Source organism: Lontra canadensis, unplaced genomic scaffold, assembly GCF_010015895.1.
Source record: "Lontra canadensis isolate GAN:19392208 unplaced genomic scaffold, GSC_riverotter_1.0 scaffold3, whole genome shotgun sequence".
Classification (NCBI taxonomy): domain Eukaryota; kingdom Metazoa; phylum Chordata; class Mammalia; order Carnivora; family Mustelidae; genus Lontra; species Lontra canadensis.
Window position 1 is genome coordinate 46,544,540 of NW_022630997.1, and position 19,417 is coordinate 46,563,956.

At 39.1% G+C, this 19,417-nt stretch overlaps 1 protein-coding gene across 2 annotated transcripts in view; it reads left to right on the plus strand.

The window, feature by feature from the left end:
* SLC25A16 (solute carrier family 25 member 16) overlaps window positions 1–19,417 on the plus strand; it is a 49,226-nt gene that overhangs the window by 4,445 nt on the left and 25,364 nt on the right. For both annotated transcript variants that reach the window (XM_032841695.1, XM_032841691.1), the window contains exons 2-4: window positions 164–256; window positions 9,868–10,001; window positions 11,125–11,188. In XM_032841695.1, coding sequence (XP_032697586.1) covers window positions 164–256; window positions 9,868–10,001; window positions 11,125–11,188 — 291 coding nt within the window. The remainder of the gene's footprint in view (window positions 1–163; window positions 257–9,867; window positions 10,002–11,124; window positions 11,189–19,417) is intronic.

Below are 19,417 nucleotides of genomic sequence, written 5' to 3' on the forward strand. Positions count from 1 at the left end.
TACAGGGAATGGGGGCCAATCATCTACATATCCCTGCAACTGGGCAGTTCTACCCATGGAGACCAAATGAGAAATCAGAAGGTGTGCTGGCTGAATAAATAACAATTTCCACATGGAAAGAAATGGTATGCAATTTCATGCTGACTGTTTAAAAATTTTGTAGGTATTGCTGGATGCTGTGCCAAAACAACGGTTGCTCCTTTGGATCGAGTAAAGGTTTTATTACAAGCTCACAATCACCATTATAAACATTTAGGTGAGTTAATGGATATTAAAGATAAAAGTGAATGAAAACATTATCCATCTGCTGGCTTTGTTTCCCGTTACGAATTAGAGTAGAAAGAGGATGCAAAAGAGAGTTTAAGTTTGTGAACAAATTTTGCAAGAGATTTATCTGTTATCTACGTTAACCTTTTCATTTGTAATAGTGATTAAATATATTATCATTTTAGGGTACTGATATTCTCTAAACCAAAATCTTAGAATCATTGAAGTAAGTACTGTTTATTGGAATTAGAGTCATGCTTTCCAGACACATAAGAGCTCAGCCTGATTTTTTTTTTTTTTAAGATTTTATTTATTTATTTGACAGAGAGAGAGAGATCACAAGTAGGCAGAGAGGCAGGCAGAGAGAGGGGGAAGCAGGCTCCCTGCTAAGCAGAAAGCCCCATGTGGGACTTGATCCCAGAACCCTGAGATAATGACCCGAGCCGAAGGCAGAGGCTTAACCCACTGAGCCACCCAGGTGCCCCTGATTTTTTTTTTTTTTTTTTTTAAGATTTTATTTATTTATTTGTCAGAGAGAAAGAGGGAACACAAGCAGGGGAAGCGGCAGGCAGAGCAGGCAGGCGGAGAAGCAGGCTCCCAGCTAAGCAGGGAGCTGGATGTGGGACTTCATTCCAGGACCCTGGGATCATTACCTGAGCAGAAGGCAGAAGCTTTAATCCACTGAGCCACCCAGGCGCCCCTCAGGCTGATTTTTAAAAAATATCTAATAAGTGATGGAGATAAGGTTTTTTCCTTTATTTATTGAAAGATTTATTTAGATTTCTGTATTTATTTGAGAGAGAGAGCACACCTGTGCGTTAGCAGGGAGAGGCAGAGGGAGAGAGAATCCTCTCCACTGATCGTGGAGCCTGACACAGAGCTTGATCCCATGACCCTGAGATCATGACCTGAGCTGAAATCAGGAGCAGGCTGCTTAACTGACTCAGCCACCCAGGGGCCCCTATTTTTAATTTTTAATGTAATCTTTACACCTTTACACCCAACGTGGGGCTCTTATTGACCCTGAGATCAAAAGTTGCAAGTGCTACTGACTGAGCCAGCCAGGCACCCTATTCCTTTAAACACCTAGTTGAACAAGCCTTCTAGAAATCTAAGTGTAACGAGAATTCTGTGCAATTTGCATATATATGGATGAACTTACATTGTTAATATCAAGCCCTTGTTTGTTCCTTGCAAACATAAATATCAGCCACTTAATTAACATGGATACTCTAATAATATGTCATTTGTAGGAGTAAGACATTTTTATAACCTTTTTGGAGGGGATTTTGGTAATATGCATCAAAAATGTTAAAAAGAGGGGCACCTGGGTGGTTCAGTCATGAAGCGTCTGCCTTTACCTCAGGTCATGATCCCAGAGTCTTGGGATCAAGCCCGCCTCACCGGGCTCCCTGCTCAGCTGGAGGGCTGCTTCTCCTTCTCCCACTCCCCCTGCTTGTGTTCCCTCTCTTGCTGTCTCTCTCTCTGCCAAATAAATAAAATCTTTAAAAAAAAATCTTAAAAAGGTACATATTCTTTGAGTGTGTAATTCTAGTTCTAGGAAGTTATTGTAAGGAGCTAATCAGAAGTGTGCTCAAAGATGTATATACAAGGATCAAATCATTATTTGTATTCGTAAAAAAACCAAAAAAACCAACCAAAACTGTTCAATAGTAGGGAATTGGCTATGTTAAATAATAAGTATAATTGAAATGAATAAATATATCCATAAATAATAAGTATAATTTAAATGAATAAATATATCCATATATATCCATATATCCTTTTTTCCAATCACACAGAAACTGAAAATAATACCGACTGGGGTGCCTGGCTGGCTTAGTTAGTAGAGAAGGCAACTCTCTCAAAAAAAATTTTTTTAAGGTAATCCCTATGCCCAACGTGGGGTAGAACTCACAACCCCAGAATTAAGAGTGGCATGCTGTACAGGCTGAGCCAGCCAGGTGCCATGAGCATGTGACTCCTGATTTTGGGTTAGTGAGTTCAATCTTCTCATTGGGCATAGAGCTTACTTTAAAAAAAAAAAAAAAGAGTATTATTGACTAGGAAAAATGTTCATGATGTATTAGATAACTGAAAACGTATACAATGGTTTAATTATACTGCATTTTATGTAAATAAATGTTCTTAGACAACAGGTTGGAAAGACAAATGTTAAGTGGTTAATTTTCAAAGGTGAAATTCAAGATAATTCTTCCCCCTCAGATAATATTAACACATGTTGAACATATATTACTTTTTCAATTAGAGGGGAAAAGTTTTTTGTTTTTTGTTAGATTTTATTTATTTATTTGTCAGAGACAGAGGGAGAGAGAGTGAGTGAGCACAGGCAGACAGAGAGGCAGGCAGAGGGAGAAGCAGGCTCCCTGCCGAGCAAGGAGCCCAATGTGGGACTCGATCCCAGGACGCTGGGATCATGACCCGAGCCGAAGGCAACTGCTTAACTAACTAAGCCACCCAGGCGTCCCAAGATTTTTTTTTTTTTTTTAAGATTTTATTTATTTATTTGACAGAGATCAAAAGTAGGCAGAGAGGCAGGCAGAGAGTGAGAGGGAAGCAGGCTCCCTGCTGAGCAGAGAGCCCGACTCTGGGCTCAATCCCAGAACCCTGAGATCATGACCTGAGCTGAAGGCAGAGGCTTTAACCCACTGAGCCACCCAGGCGCCCCCGGGGGGAAAAGATTTAAAAGAAAAAAAATTAATGTGGACAGAGGCCAAGAAAGAAATTATGTCAAGGCAACTAACTCATAGTACTCCATTGCTTTATTAGGTTCATGCTTCAAATGATGTGTGCTCTGCATGACCTATGCAACATCACTATGTAAGGAAGATGTTCTACAGAGTGAATAAGAGTCAGCTATTTTTCTATAATGTATAGAGTTGTCAAGTCACTATGTTGTACACCTAAACTAATGTGACATTGTGTCAGCTATCTTCAATTTAAAAAAAATCAATTATTTTTTCCAATGGTGTTTTTAAAATGTAACTTTTCTCAAAAAATGTAATGAATATTTGTTATATATTAACCTTAACTCATTTGCTTGTCTATATTTTTAATACTAAGTAAGTATACTTATAATGGAAAGGAAAAAAATTGCTGCCTTTTCTGTGTCCTGCAGTGAGCTCAGTGTGCTGCTCAGATGTAGAATCAGACCTTTGAACTGATTGAGACAGTGTATAAAAGTGGAAAGGAAGGAAATTGTTTTCTTTCATTGTCCAAATTAAGGATAAAAAGGAGATGAATTATATTAGTGTCTCAGGGTGTTTACCATAACCCAACATATGAATATCTGAGCAGAATTGTTTTATTCCTTTAATCTCCTCCCCATGCTGGTTTATGTTGTTTTGTTTCCTGATTTGTAGTCATTAGATTACATATTCACATTAGATTTCATGCTCTATAGGACTACATGCTATGGGTTACAGTGTTGCCCTACAAGGCATGCAAAATTTGAAATGGAATTCCTGGAGTGAAACAATGAACTGTTGGTATAGTATAATATGGAGTTTCATGTATCTTTAAAATATGTAAGCCAAAAAAAATTTATATATAGGTGTTTTAATTTTTTCTTTTTGAATATTTTTGGCGTTTTATTCTAGATGCCTTTTTATATGCATGCATAAGCATGCATAATTTGTAAAATTTTGCTTTTTTTTTTTTTAATTTATTTGACAGACAGAGATCACAAGCAGGCAGAGAAGCAGACAGAAGGAGAGGAGGAAGCAGGCTCTCCGCTGAGCAGAGAGCCCGAAGCGGGACTCGATCCCAGGACCCTGGGATCTTGACCCGAGCCGAAGGCAGAGGCTTTTAACCCACTGAGCCACCCAGGCGCCCCTGCTTTTTTATTTTTATTTTATTTTATTTTTTAAGATTTTATTTATTTGTTAGATAGAGAGCACAAGCAGGGGGAGCAGGAGGGGAGGAGCAGACTCCCCACTGAGCAAGGAGCCCAAAGTAGGACTTGATCCCAGGACCATGAGATCATGACTTTAGCCAAAGGCAGATGCTTAACCAACTGAGCCACGCAGGCATCCCAAATTTTGCTTTTTTAAACATGAATTTTCACAAAGATGATGAAAATGTGCTATTGAATAAAACTTCTACTTTAGCTTCTTTTAAAAAATGTGTAACTTTACTTCCAAAGCATCAAAACTGTTTTTTATATTGAAGGAAAATTATTCTGGCAAAATGAAAAGCAAGGAGTACAATTGAATTTTTCCATATCCCATTTTGCATAAATAATTTTTCTGTAGGGGTGCTTGGGTGGCTCAGATAGTTAAACATCTGCCTTGCTTGTGCTCTCTCGCTCTCTGTCAAATAAATAAATAAAATCTTTAAAAAAACGTTTTTTTCCACTGTAATATATTGAAAATCTTTGACCTCATTTATCTTTTTACAGTCAAATGTAATGTAAAATTAGGTGAATCATAATAGGATTCTTTAAAAATCATTAACTTTTTAAAAAGATTTTTTATTTATTTTACTTGAGAGAGAGTGGGGAGAGAGCACAAGCTGGGGCAGCAACAAAGGGAGAGGGAGAGCAGACTCCCCACTGAGCAGGGAGCTGATGTGGGACTCAGTCCCAGGACCTTGGGTTCATGACCTGAGTTGAAGGCAGACACTTACCCGACTGAACCACCCAGGCACCCCCGAATGTTATTTCCTTCTAATCCTATTTTGATAAAAGAGGTAAAGATACAGAGGAGGATTTAAATAACACAAAAGCTTAATATAACAGATGCACAGGCAGCTTGCCCACTACAGAGAATATATATTCTTTCCAAACATGCTTGTAACATTTGTAAGAATTGGTCTAGTGTTGGGGCACTTGGCTGGCTTGGTGGAGTATAGGGCTCTTGATCTCATGGTTGTGAGTTTAAGCCTCACACTGGGTGTGGAAACTACTTGAGGAAAAAAAAAAAAAAAGAATTGGTTCAATGTTATGCCACAAAGAACACCTTAATTCATTCATTTCCCACAGTAAAAATAGTAGACTATAGGTTGAAGAAGAAAAACAATAACCTATAATCATCTCAATGGATATTTAAAAGCCATTTGAAAACATTCAACATCCATTCTTGCTTTCTTTTTCTGTTATTCTGTTTTAGGTAAGAATTTTGTAAAAAGCATAGTATATAGTTAGGTATGGACTTCTAACAGAATTTGAGAATCTTTGGCTTTTTTTTTTAAAGATTTTATTTATTTATTTGACAGATCACAAGTAGGCAGAGAGGCAGACAGAGAGAGAGAGAAAGAGGAGGAAGCAGGCTCCCTGCTGAGCAGAGAGCCTGACTCGGGGCTCCATCCCAGGACCCTGGGATCATGACCTGAGCTGAAGGCAGAGGCTTTAACCCACTGATCCACCCAGTCACCCCAATCTTTGGCTTTTATTTTATTTTATTATTATTTTTTTATTTATTTGACAGAGAGAGGGAGATCACAAGTAGGCAGAGAGGCAGGCAGAGCAAGAGGGGGGAAACAGGCTCCCTGCTGAGCAGAGAGCCCGACTCGGGACTCGATCCCAGGACCCTGAGATCATGACCTGAGCCGAAGGCAGAGGCTTAACCCACTGAGCCACTCAGGCGCCCCTACGATTTTTATTTTTATTATTATTATTTTTTTATTTAATTCTTTGGCTTTTAATAGAGGAATTTTTGTCATTCTGATTTGTGTGTGTGTGTGTGTATGGTTATTGATTTTTTTCACTCACTATCATAATGCTTTTTGTTTATTGCGCTGTCTCAGTTCTGTTCTCTCCTGCAACCTCTCCCACTTTGTTTTCTGGATTTCCTTTTTTGAAAGTACTATACCTGTTTCACTTCTACTAGTAATTCCGTTAAAATCCTTCTTTACAAAATATTTGTGATAATTAAAGAGTTTTAAAGGACTAATGTAACATATGTGGGCCCACACAGAGATTCAGAAGTAAACATTACTGGTACAGTTGAAACCTCTACTTCTTTTTTTTTTTTTTTTTAAGATTTTATTTATTTATTTGACAGGCAGAGATTACAAGTAGGCAGAGAGGCAGGCAGAAGGAGAGAGAGGAGGAAGCAGGCTCCCTGCCAAGCAGAGAGCCCGATGCGGGGCTCAATCCCAGGACCCTGGCTGGGATCATGACCTGAGCCGAAGGCAGAGGCCTTAACCCACTGAGCCACCCAGGCGCCCCTCTTAATTCTTTTTTTTTTTTTTTTTAAGATTTTATTTATTTATTTGCTAGGCAGGAAACCTCTACTTCTCTCTGATCATCGGCCTTCCTGTCCCTACTAGGTAGCTATTGTTCTAAATTAGGTTATTCTTAAATTGTTACAGACACTTTTGAATCAAATTAAGCAGAGTTTAACCTTTGCCCCCTCTTTTGGCAATTTTTTTGGGTGTGGGGGAGTATATTTAGTTTCATTATTCATGTGTTTTAGGAGGATTTGTACATATTATATACATAGCTATGTACACATACAGATATTTGTACATATTTATATGTCTATATATAAAATAAAATTCTTTTTTTATTTTTAAAAAAATTTTATTAATTTTTTTGAGAAAGAGAACAGGAGCAGAGGGGAGAGGCAGAGGGAGAGAGAGAAGCAGAATTCCTACTGAGCCTGGAGCTGGAGGTGGGGTTTGGTCCCAGGACCCTGAGATCATGAACTGAGTGGAAGGCAAACACTTAACTGACTGAGCCAGCCAGGAACCCCTCTTTTTTTTTTTAAAGATTTATTTAGGGGCGCTTGGGTGGGCCAGTGGGTTGAAACCTCTGCCTTTGGCTCAGGTCATGATCCCAGGATCCTGGCGGGTCTCTGCTCAGCGGGGAGCCTGCTCCCCCCGCCCCCGCCTGCCTCTCTGCCTACTTGTGACCTCTATCTGTCAAATAAATGAATAAAATCTTTAAAAAAAAGATTTATTTAGTTATTTATTTGCCAAAGACATTGCAAGCGCAAGAGAGAGGACAAGCAGGGGAAGCTGCAGGTGGAGGGAGAAGCAGGCTCCCCACTGAGCTAGGTGTCCAATATGGGACTCCATCTCAGGACCTTGGGATCATGACTTGTGTTGAAGACAGATGCTTAACCAACTGAGCTGCCCAGACATACCCCACCCTTTTTTTTTTTAAGATTGAGGGTAACTGGGGTGCCTGGGTGGCTCAGTCATTAAGCGTCTGCCTTCGACTAGGATCATGATTCCAGGGTCCTGGGATTGAGTCTGGCATCTGTCTCCTTGCTCAGTAGAAAGTCTGCTTCTCCCTCTCCCACTCCCCTCATTTGTATTCTCCCTCTCGCTGTCTCTCTCCTGTCAAATAAATGAATAAAATCTTTAAAGAAAAGTTGAGGTTTTTTTTTTTTAATGTATTTATTTGACAGAGAGAGAGAGATCACAAGTAGGCAGAGGCGGGGGATGGGGTGAGGGGAGCAGGCTCCCTGCTGAACAGAGAGCCCAATGCGGGACTGGATCCCAGGATCCCGAGACCACTACCAAGCCGAAGGCAGAGGCCTAACCCGCTGAGCCCCCCAGGTGCACCAAGGGTGATTTTTTTTTTTTTTTAAAGGTTGGGAGTTATACAGGTGCTTGCTTTATTTATTTATTTACTTACTTATTTTAAGGGAACTGTAACATGAGACTCAAGACCTGGAGATCAAGAGTTGAATGCTCCATTGACTAACCCAGCCAGGTGCTCCAATAGAATTCTTTTTAATAGGCTATTAGTCTATTTAGATATCTGCTTATTAAAAAATGCTTTTAGGAGGAGTACCTGGGTGGTTCCGTCATTAAGCATTTACCTTCTGCCCAGGTCCTGATCCCTGGGTCCTAGGATCTAGACCCATATTCAGCTCCCTGCACTGCAGGAAGTCTGCTTCTCCCTGTTCCAGTTCCCCTGCTTGTGTTCCCTCTCTTGCTGGATCTCTCTCTGTCAAATAAATAAATAAAATCTTTTTTGATCTTTATTTTTTTAATTTTTAAAAAAAGATTTTATTTATTTATTTGACAGAGATCATAAGTATGCAGAAAGGCAGGCAGAGAGAGAGGGGGAAGCAGGCTCCCCTCTGAGCAGAGAGCCTGATGTGGGGCTCAATCCCAGGACCCTGAGATCATGACCTGAGCCGAATGCAGAGGCCTAACCCACTGAGCCACCCAGGCACCCCACTAAATAAAATCTTAAAAAAAGAAAGCTTTTAAGATATCTTGTTTTTGGTGTTAATAAGTACCTACAATTTTAATTTCTGGGAAGAGATCAAAAGGTTACTTCTAAAATTGTAAGTGAGGCTAGTGTTTTACTTTTATATTTGATCAAATTTTTATATGAAAAATTTGGAAATGAGCCCAAATTTGAATAATTTAATAATGGATGTAGTGATTTTTTTTTTAAGATTTTATTTATTTATTTGACAGACAGAGATCACAAGTAGGCCGAGAGGCAGGCAGAGAGAGTAAGAGGGGGAAGCAGGCTCCCTGCTGAGCAGGGAGCCCGATGTGGGACTCGGTCCCAGGACCCTGGGATCATGACCTGAGCCGAAGGCAGAGGCTTTAACCCACTGAGCCACCCAGGTGCCCCTGTTGTTTTTTTTTTTTTAAAGATTTATTTTATGCATTTGATAGACAGAGATCACAATTAGGCAGAGAGGCAGGCAGAGAGAGAGGGAGAAGCAGGCTCCCTACTGAGCAGAGAGCCCCATTTGGGGCTCGATCCCAAGACCCTGAGATCATGACCTGAGCCGAAGGCAGAGGCTTAACCCACTGAGCCACTCAGGCACCCTGTGATTTGTTTATGAGAAGTCTGTGCTGCAAATAAGAGTAGTGACTGACATTAGTAGAATAAATAATATATTAATATGTAAGATTAGAACCCAGGCCTTTATCATCTTCCTTATTAAAGTGTTCTAATGGAAAATTTCCCCCAAATTTAAATAGTTTTAATAATTTTTAAAATTTGTTTCTTTGGGGCAACTGGGTGGCTCAGTTAGTTGGGCATCTACCTTCAGCTCAGGTCATGATCCCAGGGTCTTGGGATCGAGCCCTGTGTCATGCTCCTGCTCAGTGGGGAGACTGCTTCTGCCACTCTCTCTGACCCCCACTCATGCCTACTCTGTCTCTAGTGTGTTTTCTCTCTCAAATAAATAAATACAATCTTTTTAAAAAATAAAAATTGTTTCTTTTATTTAGCAATTCCCTTATGTAAACAAACCACACATGTATCTAGGTCAGTCTGGGAAATCTTCCTTTATCCTTTCAGAGTTAATCACCTACAATGCAGTGTCTGGTCCTTGAATATATTTCTGTTAGTATTTTTTAGATTGCTGTAATTTGTGATAATTGTAATATAATTTACTATAATGTATGGCTGGGGGGTTTTATGTTTTTGCTAAAATATGTTTTATATTTTTACTTGAGATTTTTTTTTATAATTTGGACTTATGTATTTTAAGTAGGTTTAACTGCTAAACATATATTACTGTTCATGTAATTCCTCACACAAAATTATATCATGAATGATGGCATAGTAATCTTTTCTATGATTGTCATGAAAATTTGAATTTAGTTTTCTCTGTTTTAATAGTATTTTTCTTCTAAATGTTTTTCTAAAAATAGGAGTATTTTCTGCATTGCGTGCTGTTCCCCAGAAGGAGGGATACCTTGGATTATATAAAGGGAATGGTGCAATGATGATTCGAATATTTCCCTATGGTGCAATCCAGTTTATGGCATTTGAGCATTATAAAACGGTACTTGAACTTTTATCTTGTTTTCTTTTTGTGTCCTTGAATATCATACTTAGTTGACAAGGCATTTACTTTGGCCTTTAATGTTACTTTGAGTGAATGGGTAAAGTAATGCCTTTTTGAAGGATAAAGACTTATGGTAGTTTAAATTTTTAAATATAACTTGGTTTTGGAGTTATCTATTCTGGAATTGTTAGTCTTTTTTTTTTTTTTTTTTAAGATTTTACTTATTTATTTCTCAGAGTGAGCACAGGCAGACAGAGTGGCAGGCAGAGGCAGAGGGAGAAGCAGGCTCCCCGCTGAGCAAGGAGCCCAATGCGGGACTCGATCCTAGGATGCTGGGATCATGACCTGAGCCGAAGGCAGCCACTTAACCTGAGCCACTCAGGTGTCCCATTTTTGAGCAAATTGTTTATGTACACACTTATGAAGAAGAGCCAGAATATACCCTAAGTTATTAATAAATCCATTAAATATTAATAGCTTTCTAATGTGCCTTTTGTTTCTCGATTGTGGGAAAGGAACATTGTGGCTTTGGATTTTCTTACTAAATAAAATAGTGAAATCCTATGGTGAAAGTCTGTTTTTGAGTAATGCTTATCAGTTAGCATTTCCCATCCTACTCATTGACTTTCACTTCTCTGTTGGACTGAAAGTTTATCTTTTCAAACATCTTAACACAGAAAATGGTGGAGTATGTGAAATTTCATAGAGTATCTTCAAAAGAAATGTAAGCAATAGAATGGGAACAACATTCTAAAGCTCATCAGTCAGAACTGATGTCATCAGTATATCAAGACTTCATTGCCTGTAGTAGCATTTTATTTGTACTACTGCCACTCACTCTTTAAGTATATGTGGTCATCAATGTGCAACATAGTGTATTTGGCAATTGTAAGTTAGGATTTTAAATGTGCAGAACTAGAAGGAGGAAGGCTACGGAGGAAATATCTGACCTGCTCACCAGGTGCTGTAATTCTGCTCACCTTTATACACTTGCACTTGTTTCACTTATGTTTAAGACTAATTTTCTTCTTAGTGGATTTCATAATGGATTTCATTATGAAACAGCAAAATGAGAAGTACTTAAAAATATTCCATTTAATTTGATGTTTTTGATTTCTAGTTAATTACTACAAAGCTGGGAGTTTCCGGTCATGTGCACAGATTAATGGCTGGATCCATGGCAGGTAAGAGGAGGGATGTATTTTCTTTCTTTCTTCTTTTCTCTCTTTCTTTTTATTATTTTTTTAAATAGTTTTTTTATTTGAGAGAGAGAGAGCACAGCAGGGGTTGGGGAGAGTGAGAGGGAGAAGCAGAAGCAGACTTCCCGCTGAGCAGGGAGCCCATGCAGAACTTGATCCCAGGCCTCTGGGATCATGATCTGAGTTGAAGGCAGTTGCTTAACCAACTGAGCCACCCAAATGCCTGGGTGTATTTTATTTCTGACAAATTAATTTTCTACTAAAACGCTTAATTTGGTTTAGGTAATATTTGTGACATTGATTAAGTAGCACACATTTGTCATCTTCCTACACTCAATTATAAAAGAAAGAATTAATATCCAAACTAATAAAAAATTTTTTTACAGGACAAAAAGGAAAGGAGGGGCTGCTAGGTGGCTTGCTCAGTCATTGAGCGTCTGCCTTCAGCTGTAGTCATGATCCCGGGGTCATGGGATTGAGCTCCACATTGGGCTCCCTGCTCTGCGGGAAGGTTGCTTCCAACCCCCAACCCCCACTCCACCTGCTTGTGTTCTCGCTGTCTGTCAAATGAATAAAATTAAAAAAAATAGATAAAGGAAAAGGTAAGGAAATTTAAATGTACAACCACGTGAACAATGTACATTCCCTTTGAGAATTCTACTTCTGGAAATGTTTATTTTTTTTTTTTTCAAACATTGAAAAAAATAATGACTATAATAATAATAATAATAATAATACATGCTCCTATACAAAGAAAATAGTTCCACTTCCTAGAAGCAATCACTATTAGCAGTTTCTTATATATGCTTTTAAAAAAAATTATTTATTTATTTGAGAGAGAGAGAGACAGTGAGAGAGGGAATACATGCTGGGGAAGTGGGAGAAGGAGAAGCAGGCTTCTCACTGAGCAGGGAGCCAAATGTGGGCTTGATTCTAGGACCCTGGGATCATGACCTGAGCCAAAGGTAGATGCTTAATCAACTGAGCAACCCAGGTGTCCCGAACCTTTTTTTTAATAGTAATCTCAAGACTTTTCTATATCAATACGTAGATCTTATTTTTTTTTAAAGACCTGATGATATATTCTAATCTATGAATGTATCTTGATTTATTTAATCCAATCTCCTATTGACTGGCATTTGGAATATTTTCAGTTTTTTCTCACAAGTAATACTTGTGTTATTATTTTTATTAAAAGATTTTATTTATTTGTTTGACAGACAAGAGATCACAAGTAGTCAGAGAAGCAGGCAGAGAGAGAGGAGGAAGCAGGCTCCCTGCAGAGCAGAGAGCTCCATTTGGGGCTCGATCCCAGGACCCCAGGATCACGACCTGAGCCGAAGGCAGAGGCTTAACTCACTGAACCACCCAGGCGCCCCTACTTGTGTTATTTTATTTGTAGAATGTATTTTGGCAAGGGAAATTACTTTATCAAGGAATATGTGCATTTAAAATTTGATAGGCATTGTCAAGCTGATCTTCATAATGCTTTTAATGAAATTTTCCCTTACATACCATACCTATACTGGTCTTACCAAATTTTTAATATTTAGCAACTAATTATGAGTAAGGCTGATCAGCTTTCCAATGTGTATTGACCATATGTGTTTCTTTCATTTTCTGCCTGAGTTGTTTCTATTTTTAAATACTCATTTTTGCTTAAAAATATAAAAAATTATTTTTATGAATTTGGGAATTAGGACATTGCTTTTTTCCTGTCAAATATTACTAATAATTTATATATCAGTTTTAGATTTGTCTTTTAACCTTGTTATTTTTTTTTAGGGAACGTCATCCAAAATTCTCACACACATCCACACACCTGCATCCCTACACCAGTAGAAGTGGGTTATGCTGTGGCCTCAATATTTTGTATTATTATTATTTTTTAAAGATTTTTTAAAAATTTATTTATTTGACAGGCAGAGATCTCACGTAGGCAGAGAGGCAGGCAGAGAGAGAGAGGAGGAGGAGTGGAGAGCAGGATATAGGGCTTGATCCCAGGACCCTGGGACCATGACCTGAGCGGAAGGCAGAGGCTTTAACCCACTAAGCCACCCTGGCACCCCAGAATTTTGTATTATTATTTCTCTCTCTCTCTTTTTAAAGATTTTATTTATTTATTTGATAGAGAGAGATCACAAGTAGGCAGAGAGACAGGTGGCAAGGGGCGGGGGATGGTGGGAAGCAGGCTATCCGCCACACCGAGAGCCCGATGCAGGGCTTGATCCAAGGACCCTGCGATCATGACCCAAGCTGAAGGCAGAGGCTTAACCCACTGAGCCATCCAGGTGCCCTTTTGTATTATTTTTAGAAATGCCTTCTTCATTCTAAGATAAAAACATTTTACGTTTTCTTTCTTATTTTTTTTAAGATTTTATTTATTTATTTGACAGACAGAGATCACAAGTAGGCCGAGAGGCAGGCAGAGAGAGTAAGAGGGGGAAGCAGGCTCCCTGCTGAGCAGGGAGCCCGATGTGGGACTCGGTCCCAGGACCCTGGGGTCATGACCTGAGCCGAAGGCAGAGGCTTTAACCCACTGAGCCACCCAGGTGCCCCAAGTTTATTTATTCTTAGAACTTTTTTTATATTTCTTAGGCCCGATTTAATGTTAAAACCTGTTTAACTATTAGGGCCTGCTTAGCCAGAGCAACTCCATATTGCCTAGGTAGCCATATTGTTGTTTATATCCACGGACTTCATTCCAGGAATAAACGCCCCCGTTGTTCCTGGTATGGTTCCGGGTATGGATTCTGGGAGTAAACGCCTTAACAATAGAAGACATGTACCTTGGGTCTGCGGTTATGCCCTATAAAGCCAGCCTGTGAGATTGGGAGGGGGTCGCTCTCTTCAGAGGCGGCCCTGGCCAGTCAGTCTGACTTCTAATGCTTGGCATAGAATAAGGCTTTGCATAACTTTTACTTTGTCTCAGTTTCACTCCTTTGATAACAGACCCCAACAATATTGATGATTTTTTTTTTAAAGATTTTATTTATTTATTTGAGAGAGAGCATGAGCGAGGAGAAAGTCAGAGGAAGAAGCAGACTCCCCGTGGAGCTGGGAGCCCGATGTGGGACTCGATCCCAGGACTCCGGGATCATGACCTGAGCCGAAGGCAGTTGTCCAACCAACTGAGCCACCCAGGCGTCCCTACTGATGATTTTTTTTATGTTGATCTTTTTAATATTTATTTTTATATAAAGAATGAAGTAGGGATTGAATAAAATTTTTCTCCAAATGACTAGTCACTGATGCCAACAATACTTACTCAATAACTTACCTTTTTTTCTGACTTTAAGTACCACCTCTATCATATACTAAGTTCAGTAATTTTATTTTTATTTACTCTTAAATTTAATTTTAATTTATTTAAATTTAATTAGCATATAGTGAATTATTAGTTTCAGAGGTAGACTTCAGTCATTTACCAGTCATTACATACCCAGTGCTCATTACATCATGTGCCCTCCATAATGCCTATCACCCAGTTACCCCATATCCCCCCTCAGCAATTTTATTTAAGAGAGAAAGTGAAGATGTATACAATGATATTTAGCAACAAAGTTTTTAATTTCAGTTTTGTTTATTATACCAGAAGGTCATTTAAATATGTAGCTATAAAGGACTGGTAAAAAAATTCCATATATCAGAATATCTAAAACCCTTGAGATATGCATGTATGGTGTGGTTAGGGAGAGTAGTAGAGACAGATGTTTTGAGCATGTAGGCCCCAAAAGGAATAGATATTGGACACTGTGGCTATAGATAATCATCTACCTTCCTGGTTATTGGGATGACATTCTTGTTCTTGGATGACAGGTCTTAGAGACTTTCCAGATACAACTTCTGACTCTGAAACCAGTGACTCTTCAGCCTTATCTTTCTACCTATATAGTCCTCATTTATGGTTTTGCCTTATCCAGTGTTTATTTAGCTTTTATTTTTTTTTAAGATTTTATTTATTTATTTGACAGAGATCACAAGTAGGCAGAGAGGCAGGCAGAGAGAGAGAGAGAGGGAAGCAGGCTCCCTGCTGAGCCGAGAGCCCAGGACCTGGGATCATGATCTGAGCTGAAGGCAGAGGCTTAACCGACTGAGCCACCCAGGTGCCCCTTATTTAGCTTTTCTTGACTCCTTGATGGCTGATCCAAGTACAGTAAGTAGTAAAAATAACCAGGAATAATATTCAAAATATTTAGCAATACAACTATAGAGGTCCTAATAATTAGGACTGGTTCTGAAAGCCTACAATTAACTTGCTAGTGATTGATGCATGAGTAGTATGTGGTGGTAGTGGTGGTGGGAGTTTTGGTAGGCCTAGAGGGCTACCAGAGCCATGGTAGGGATATTAGAGTTGGAACAACAGCTGTTGGCCAACTGGTATAGAAATATTTCAGTATGTTATACTGGCATGATAGTGCTAGTGAGGAACATTAGTAACAAGTATTGATTACTTGCTATGAATCATATATAGACCTGAGCACTTGACATGTAATCTTAAGGCACTTGACATGTAGTCCACAGAAAAATACAGTGTGGAAAATGCTATGATTGTCTTCATTTTATGGAAGAGAAATTTTAATAAGATTCTACATTACAAAATTTTTTTAGAGAATTCTATTTAGTCGAGAGGGAGAGAGCACAAGCAAGGAGAGGGGGAAAGGGAGAGGGAGAGAGAGAAGCAGACTTCCCTCTGAACGGGGAGCCCGATGTGGAGCTCTGTACCAGGACCCTGAGATCAAGACCTGAGCTGAAGGCCGACGCTTAACCAACTGAGCCACTCTGGCGTCCCTAAATTACAACATATGATGTATAATATTATACATCACTTTTTAAATTTTCTGTCTTTTAAATTCACCTTTACAAGTGACTGATCAAAAGTTTTTCTTTGAAGCTTGAAAGAAAGATTAAGTTGGATTATGAATATGAGTTAAATCCTGAAGACTTTGTGTTGCTGTCTTTTCATAGCATTTGATTATTGAATAGCATTATTCATTCAAAGGGTATTTCTAGTTTCATTTTTCTGAAATGAAAGACATGTTAACATCACGTTTTCAGTACATATTAGAAAATAATAATAACCAAAAGGAACTTTGATTATAAATTTTAATTTTTAGAGAAAAAAGTTTTTAAAAAGTTTTTTAAAATGCTAGCAATTACACATAAGACTAGTGCTTCCAGGGGCGCCTGGGTGGCTCAGTGGGTTAAGCCGCTGCCTTCGGCTCAGGTCATGATCTCAGAGTCCTGGGATCGAGCCCCGCATCGGGCTCTCTGCTCAGCAGGGAGCCTGCTTCCTCCTCTCTCTCTGCCTGCCTCTCTGCCTGCTTGTGATCTCTCTCTGTCAAATAAATAAATAAAATCTTTAAAAAAAAAAAAAAAAAAGACTAGTGCTTCCATTTGTAATGATTATATTTTTATTACCATGTTTGAGTAATTACAGTTTACATTTTGTTCCTATGATTGTAAATAGTTGGAATGAATGTTCTAGTTTCTTTATATCAGGTATCTTTGCTCCTGTACCTTTGGTGGCCTTTGAATGTAAGTTTGGAAATTTTTATATTTGCCAAAATAAAAAGTGGTGTGTTTTTCACAATCATTTCAACTGAGCTTATTTTAAAGCTTTTTTGAACTTCAGCATGTCCCTCCTCTTACAATTAAAATCCAGTACATGAGGAACCTTAGTCAACCAGAAAAAGGAAAAACTAGGGACTGAGAATCAAGGTTTGTATTTAAGAAGAGTCTTCTTTCCTTCTGTATGTTTCAGTTGTTTGAAGTCAGTCTTGCTCTGCCAGTTCTTATTGAACTAAGAGTGATGGGATAGAGAAAAAAGAGGGACAAGTTAGAAACTAGAAGTGGTAAGCTGAGTTCTGTTCGCTGCCTTCTCTGGGCTATTCCAGTTTGGTGTTTTGGCTCAAGGTTAGGAGGTCAAATGTACAGAACACTTCCAGGATCTTGGCTGGCCTCTATTACATTATATTGACCATGGGCAGATCATTTAAACTTTCCGTAATTCACATTCCATTTGTTAATGTGGAGCTTGTGTTTGTCCAACTCTCTCTTTCTGAATTGTTCTGAAGGTCAAAGAATTGCTTTGAAAATATTCTGAAAGATCTTAGATCCTCCTGGGGCACCTGGATGTCTCAGTCACTTAATCAACTACCTTCGGCCCAGGTCATGATTTCCGGATCCTGGGATCAAATCCTGTATCTGGCTTCCCCGCTCAGGAGGGAGTCTGCTTCTGCTGCTTTCTCTGCCACTCCTCCTACTTGTGCTCTCTCACTCTTGCTCTCTCTCAAATAAATAAAATCTTAAAAAAAAAAAAAAAGATCAGAGGTCCTCCTTAAATATTAGAGGATGTTATTAAATCTCCTATGCCAGTGACTTGTTACATGGTCTTGAGCCAGCCACCTGAATTACTTGTTCCTTTTTCTGTCTCATTTGTAACACAGGGAAAATTTTAGTTTATTTTTTTATTTTTTATTTTTTTATTTATTCGACAGAGAGAGATCACAAGTAGGCAGATAGGCAGGCAGAGAGAGAGAGGAGGAAGCAGGCTCCCCACCAAGGAGAGAGCCCGATGCGGGGCTCGATCCCAGGACCCTGGGATCATGACCTGAGCCGAAGGCAGAGGCTTTAACCCTCTGAGCCACCCAGGCGCCCCTTTAGTTTAAATAAAGGTGATATTCAGAATATTTTTTTTTATATTCAAAATATTTAACAATCAGGATAGCATGTCTAGCAACCAATCAGGACAGAGGCTGGATGTCAGGAGTGAGAATGGATGTATGGTGCTGTTACTAGGTTTTTATTAGAACAGGTTATTATTATTATTAGGACAGATTGCACACTGTAGTTTTGAGAATCTCAAGGAGACTTGGAGGCACTTTCCCCAGACCTTAATATTTAAAAGGGAATGGTATTCCCCCTTGAGCCCTTATCCCAAGTCCAGAAGCAAGAAGCTTCCTATATTTTTGGAGAAATTACTCTTCTGAGCTGGTAGTACAACCCTTGATTTCAGAACTTACTTTCTTGGGGCACCTGGGTGGCTCAGTGAGTTGAAACCTCTGCCTTTGGTTCAGGTCATGATCCCGGGGTCCTGGGATCGAGCCCCACATCGGGCTCTCTGTTCAGCAGGGAGCCTGCTTCCCCCTCTCTCTCTGACTGCCTCTCTGCCTACTTACGCCATCTGTCAAATAAATAAATAAATAAATAGAACTTACTTTCTTTGGTTAATGTATTTGAGGCCTAATCTGTGTATGGGATGGGCATGATGTTCAGACCTCTGCTTTCTACCCCTTTGGCTCTTTGACTTAACATCATGCAGTTACTGAAACATCTGATTTCCACAGGAGACTATTGTACTAAAGGTATCTGCAGTCACACGTGGTTACTCCTTTTGGATAATAATGACCACAGATGTGGCTCCTGAATGTCATAGTTGAATTATTTCTCCCTAGAAGTCTGTCTAAGATTCAGAGTTTGCACATAATGATAGACAGGTTATTAGTTATTTACAATTGAACCTTAATCATCAGGCTTGAAGCAATGATGTAGTTCCAAAATATAGGATACAGTAGAATTAAACTTTCTTGGACATCTACTCTAGACCAATTTCTTTAGCTTCATGGCTTATCTTTTGTAAATATGATGCATAGAGCCCTTTCTTTGTCTACAGTATTCATTTCTAATCCATGCATTTTTTTCATTGAAATCTCTTTGTACATGTGTACATGAAATCTGGATGTTGCTCCTACTGTGGTAGCCTCAGATGGGAAGGAAGTTAGTGAGCTAGGGAGGGAAGCCATCTTTGAAAACTGAAATCTCCTTCCATATTCATTGAGAAGTTGGAGAGGAAGAAGATTAATTGATGAGGGTCTGTATATGCTCCTTTGCTTCAATCCTTTATTATCCAATTTCTAGTATCTTTTCCTCTCTTTGAACTGGGGCAGGGGTTCAAGAGCACCTGGTTCCATGGGTCCCAAACAGACCAGGTTTGGCCACGTGCCACTGATAAAATCCAAAGAACAGAGACTGGGTGGTGGTGAAACAGGAAAGAAATTTATTTCAGTGACCATCAGGAAAGAAATTTATTTCAGTAACCATCACCCAGAAGACAACGGACTAATGTCTCAAAGACCGCTCCAAAGTGGTGAAAATACTTGTAGGTTTATATAAGGAAAATGTGGAACAAAGGTCAGTAAGTACATGCAGGTG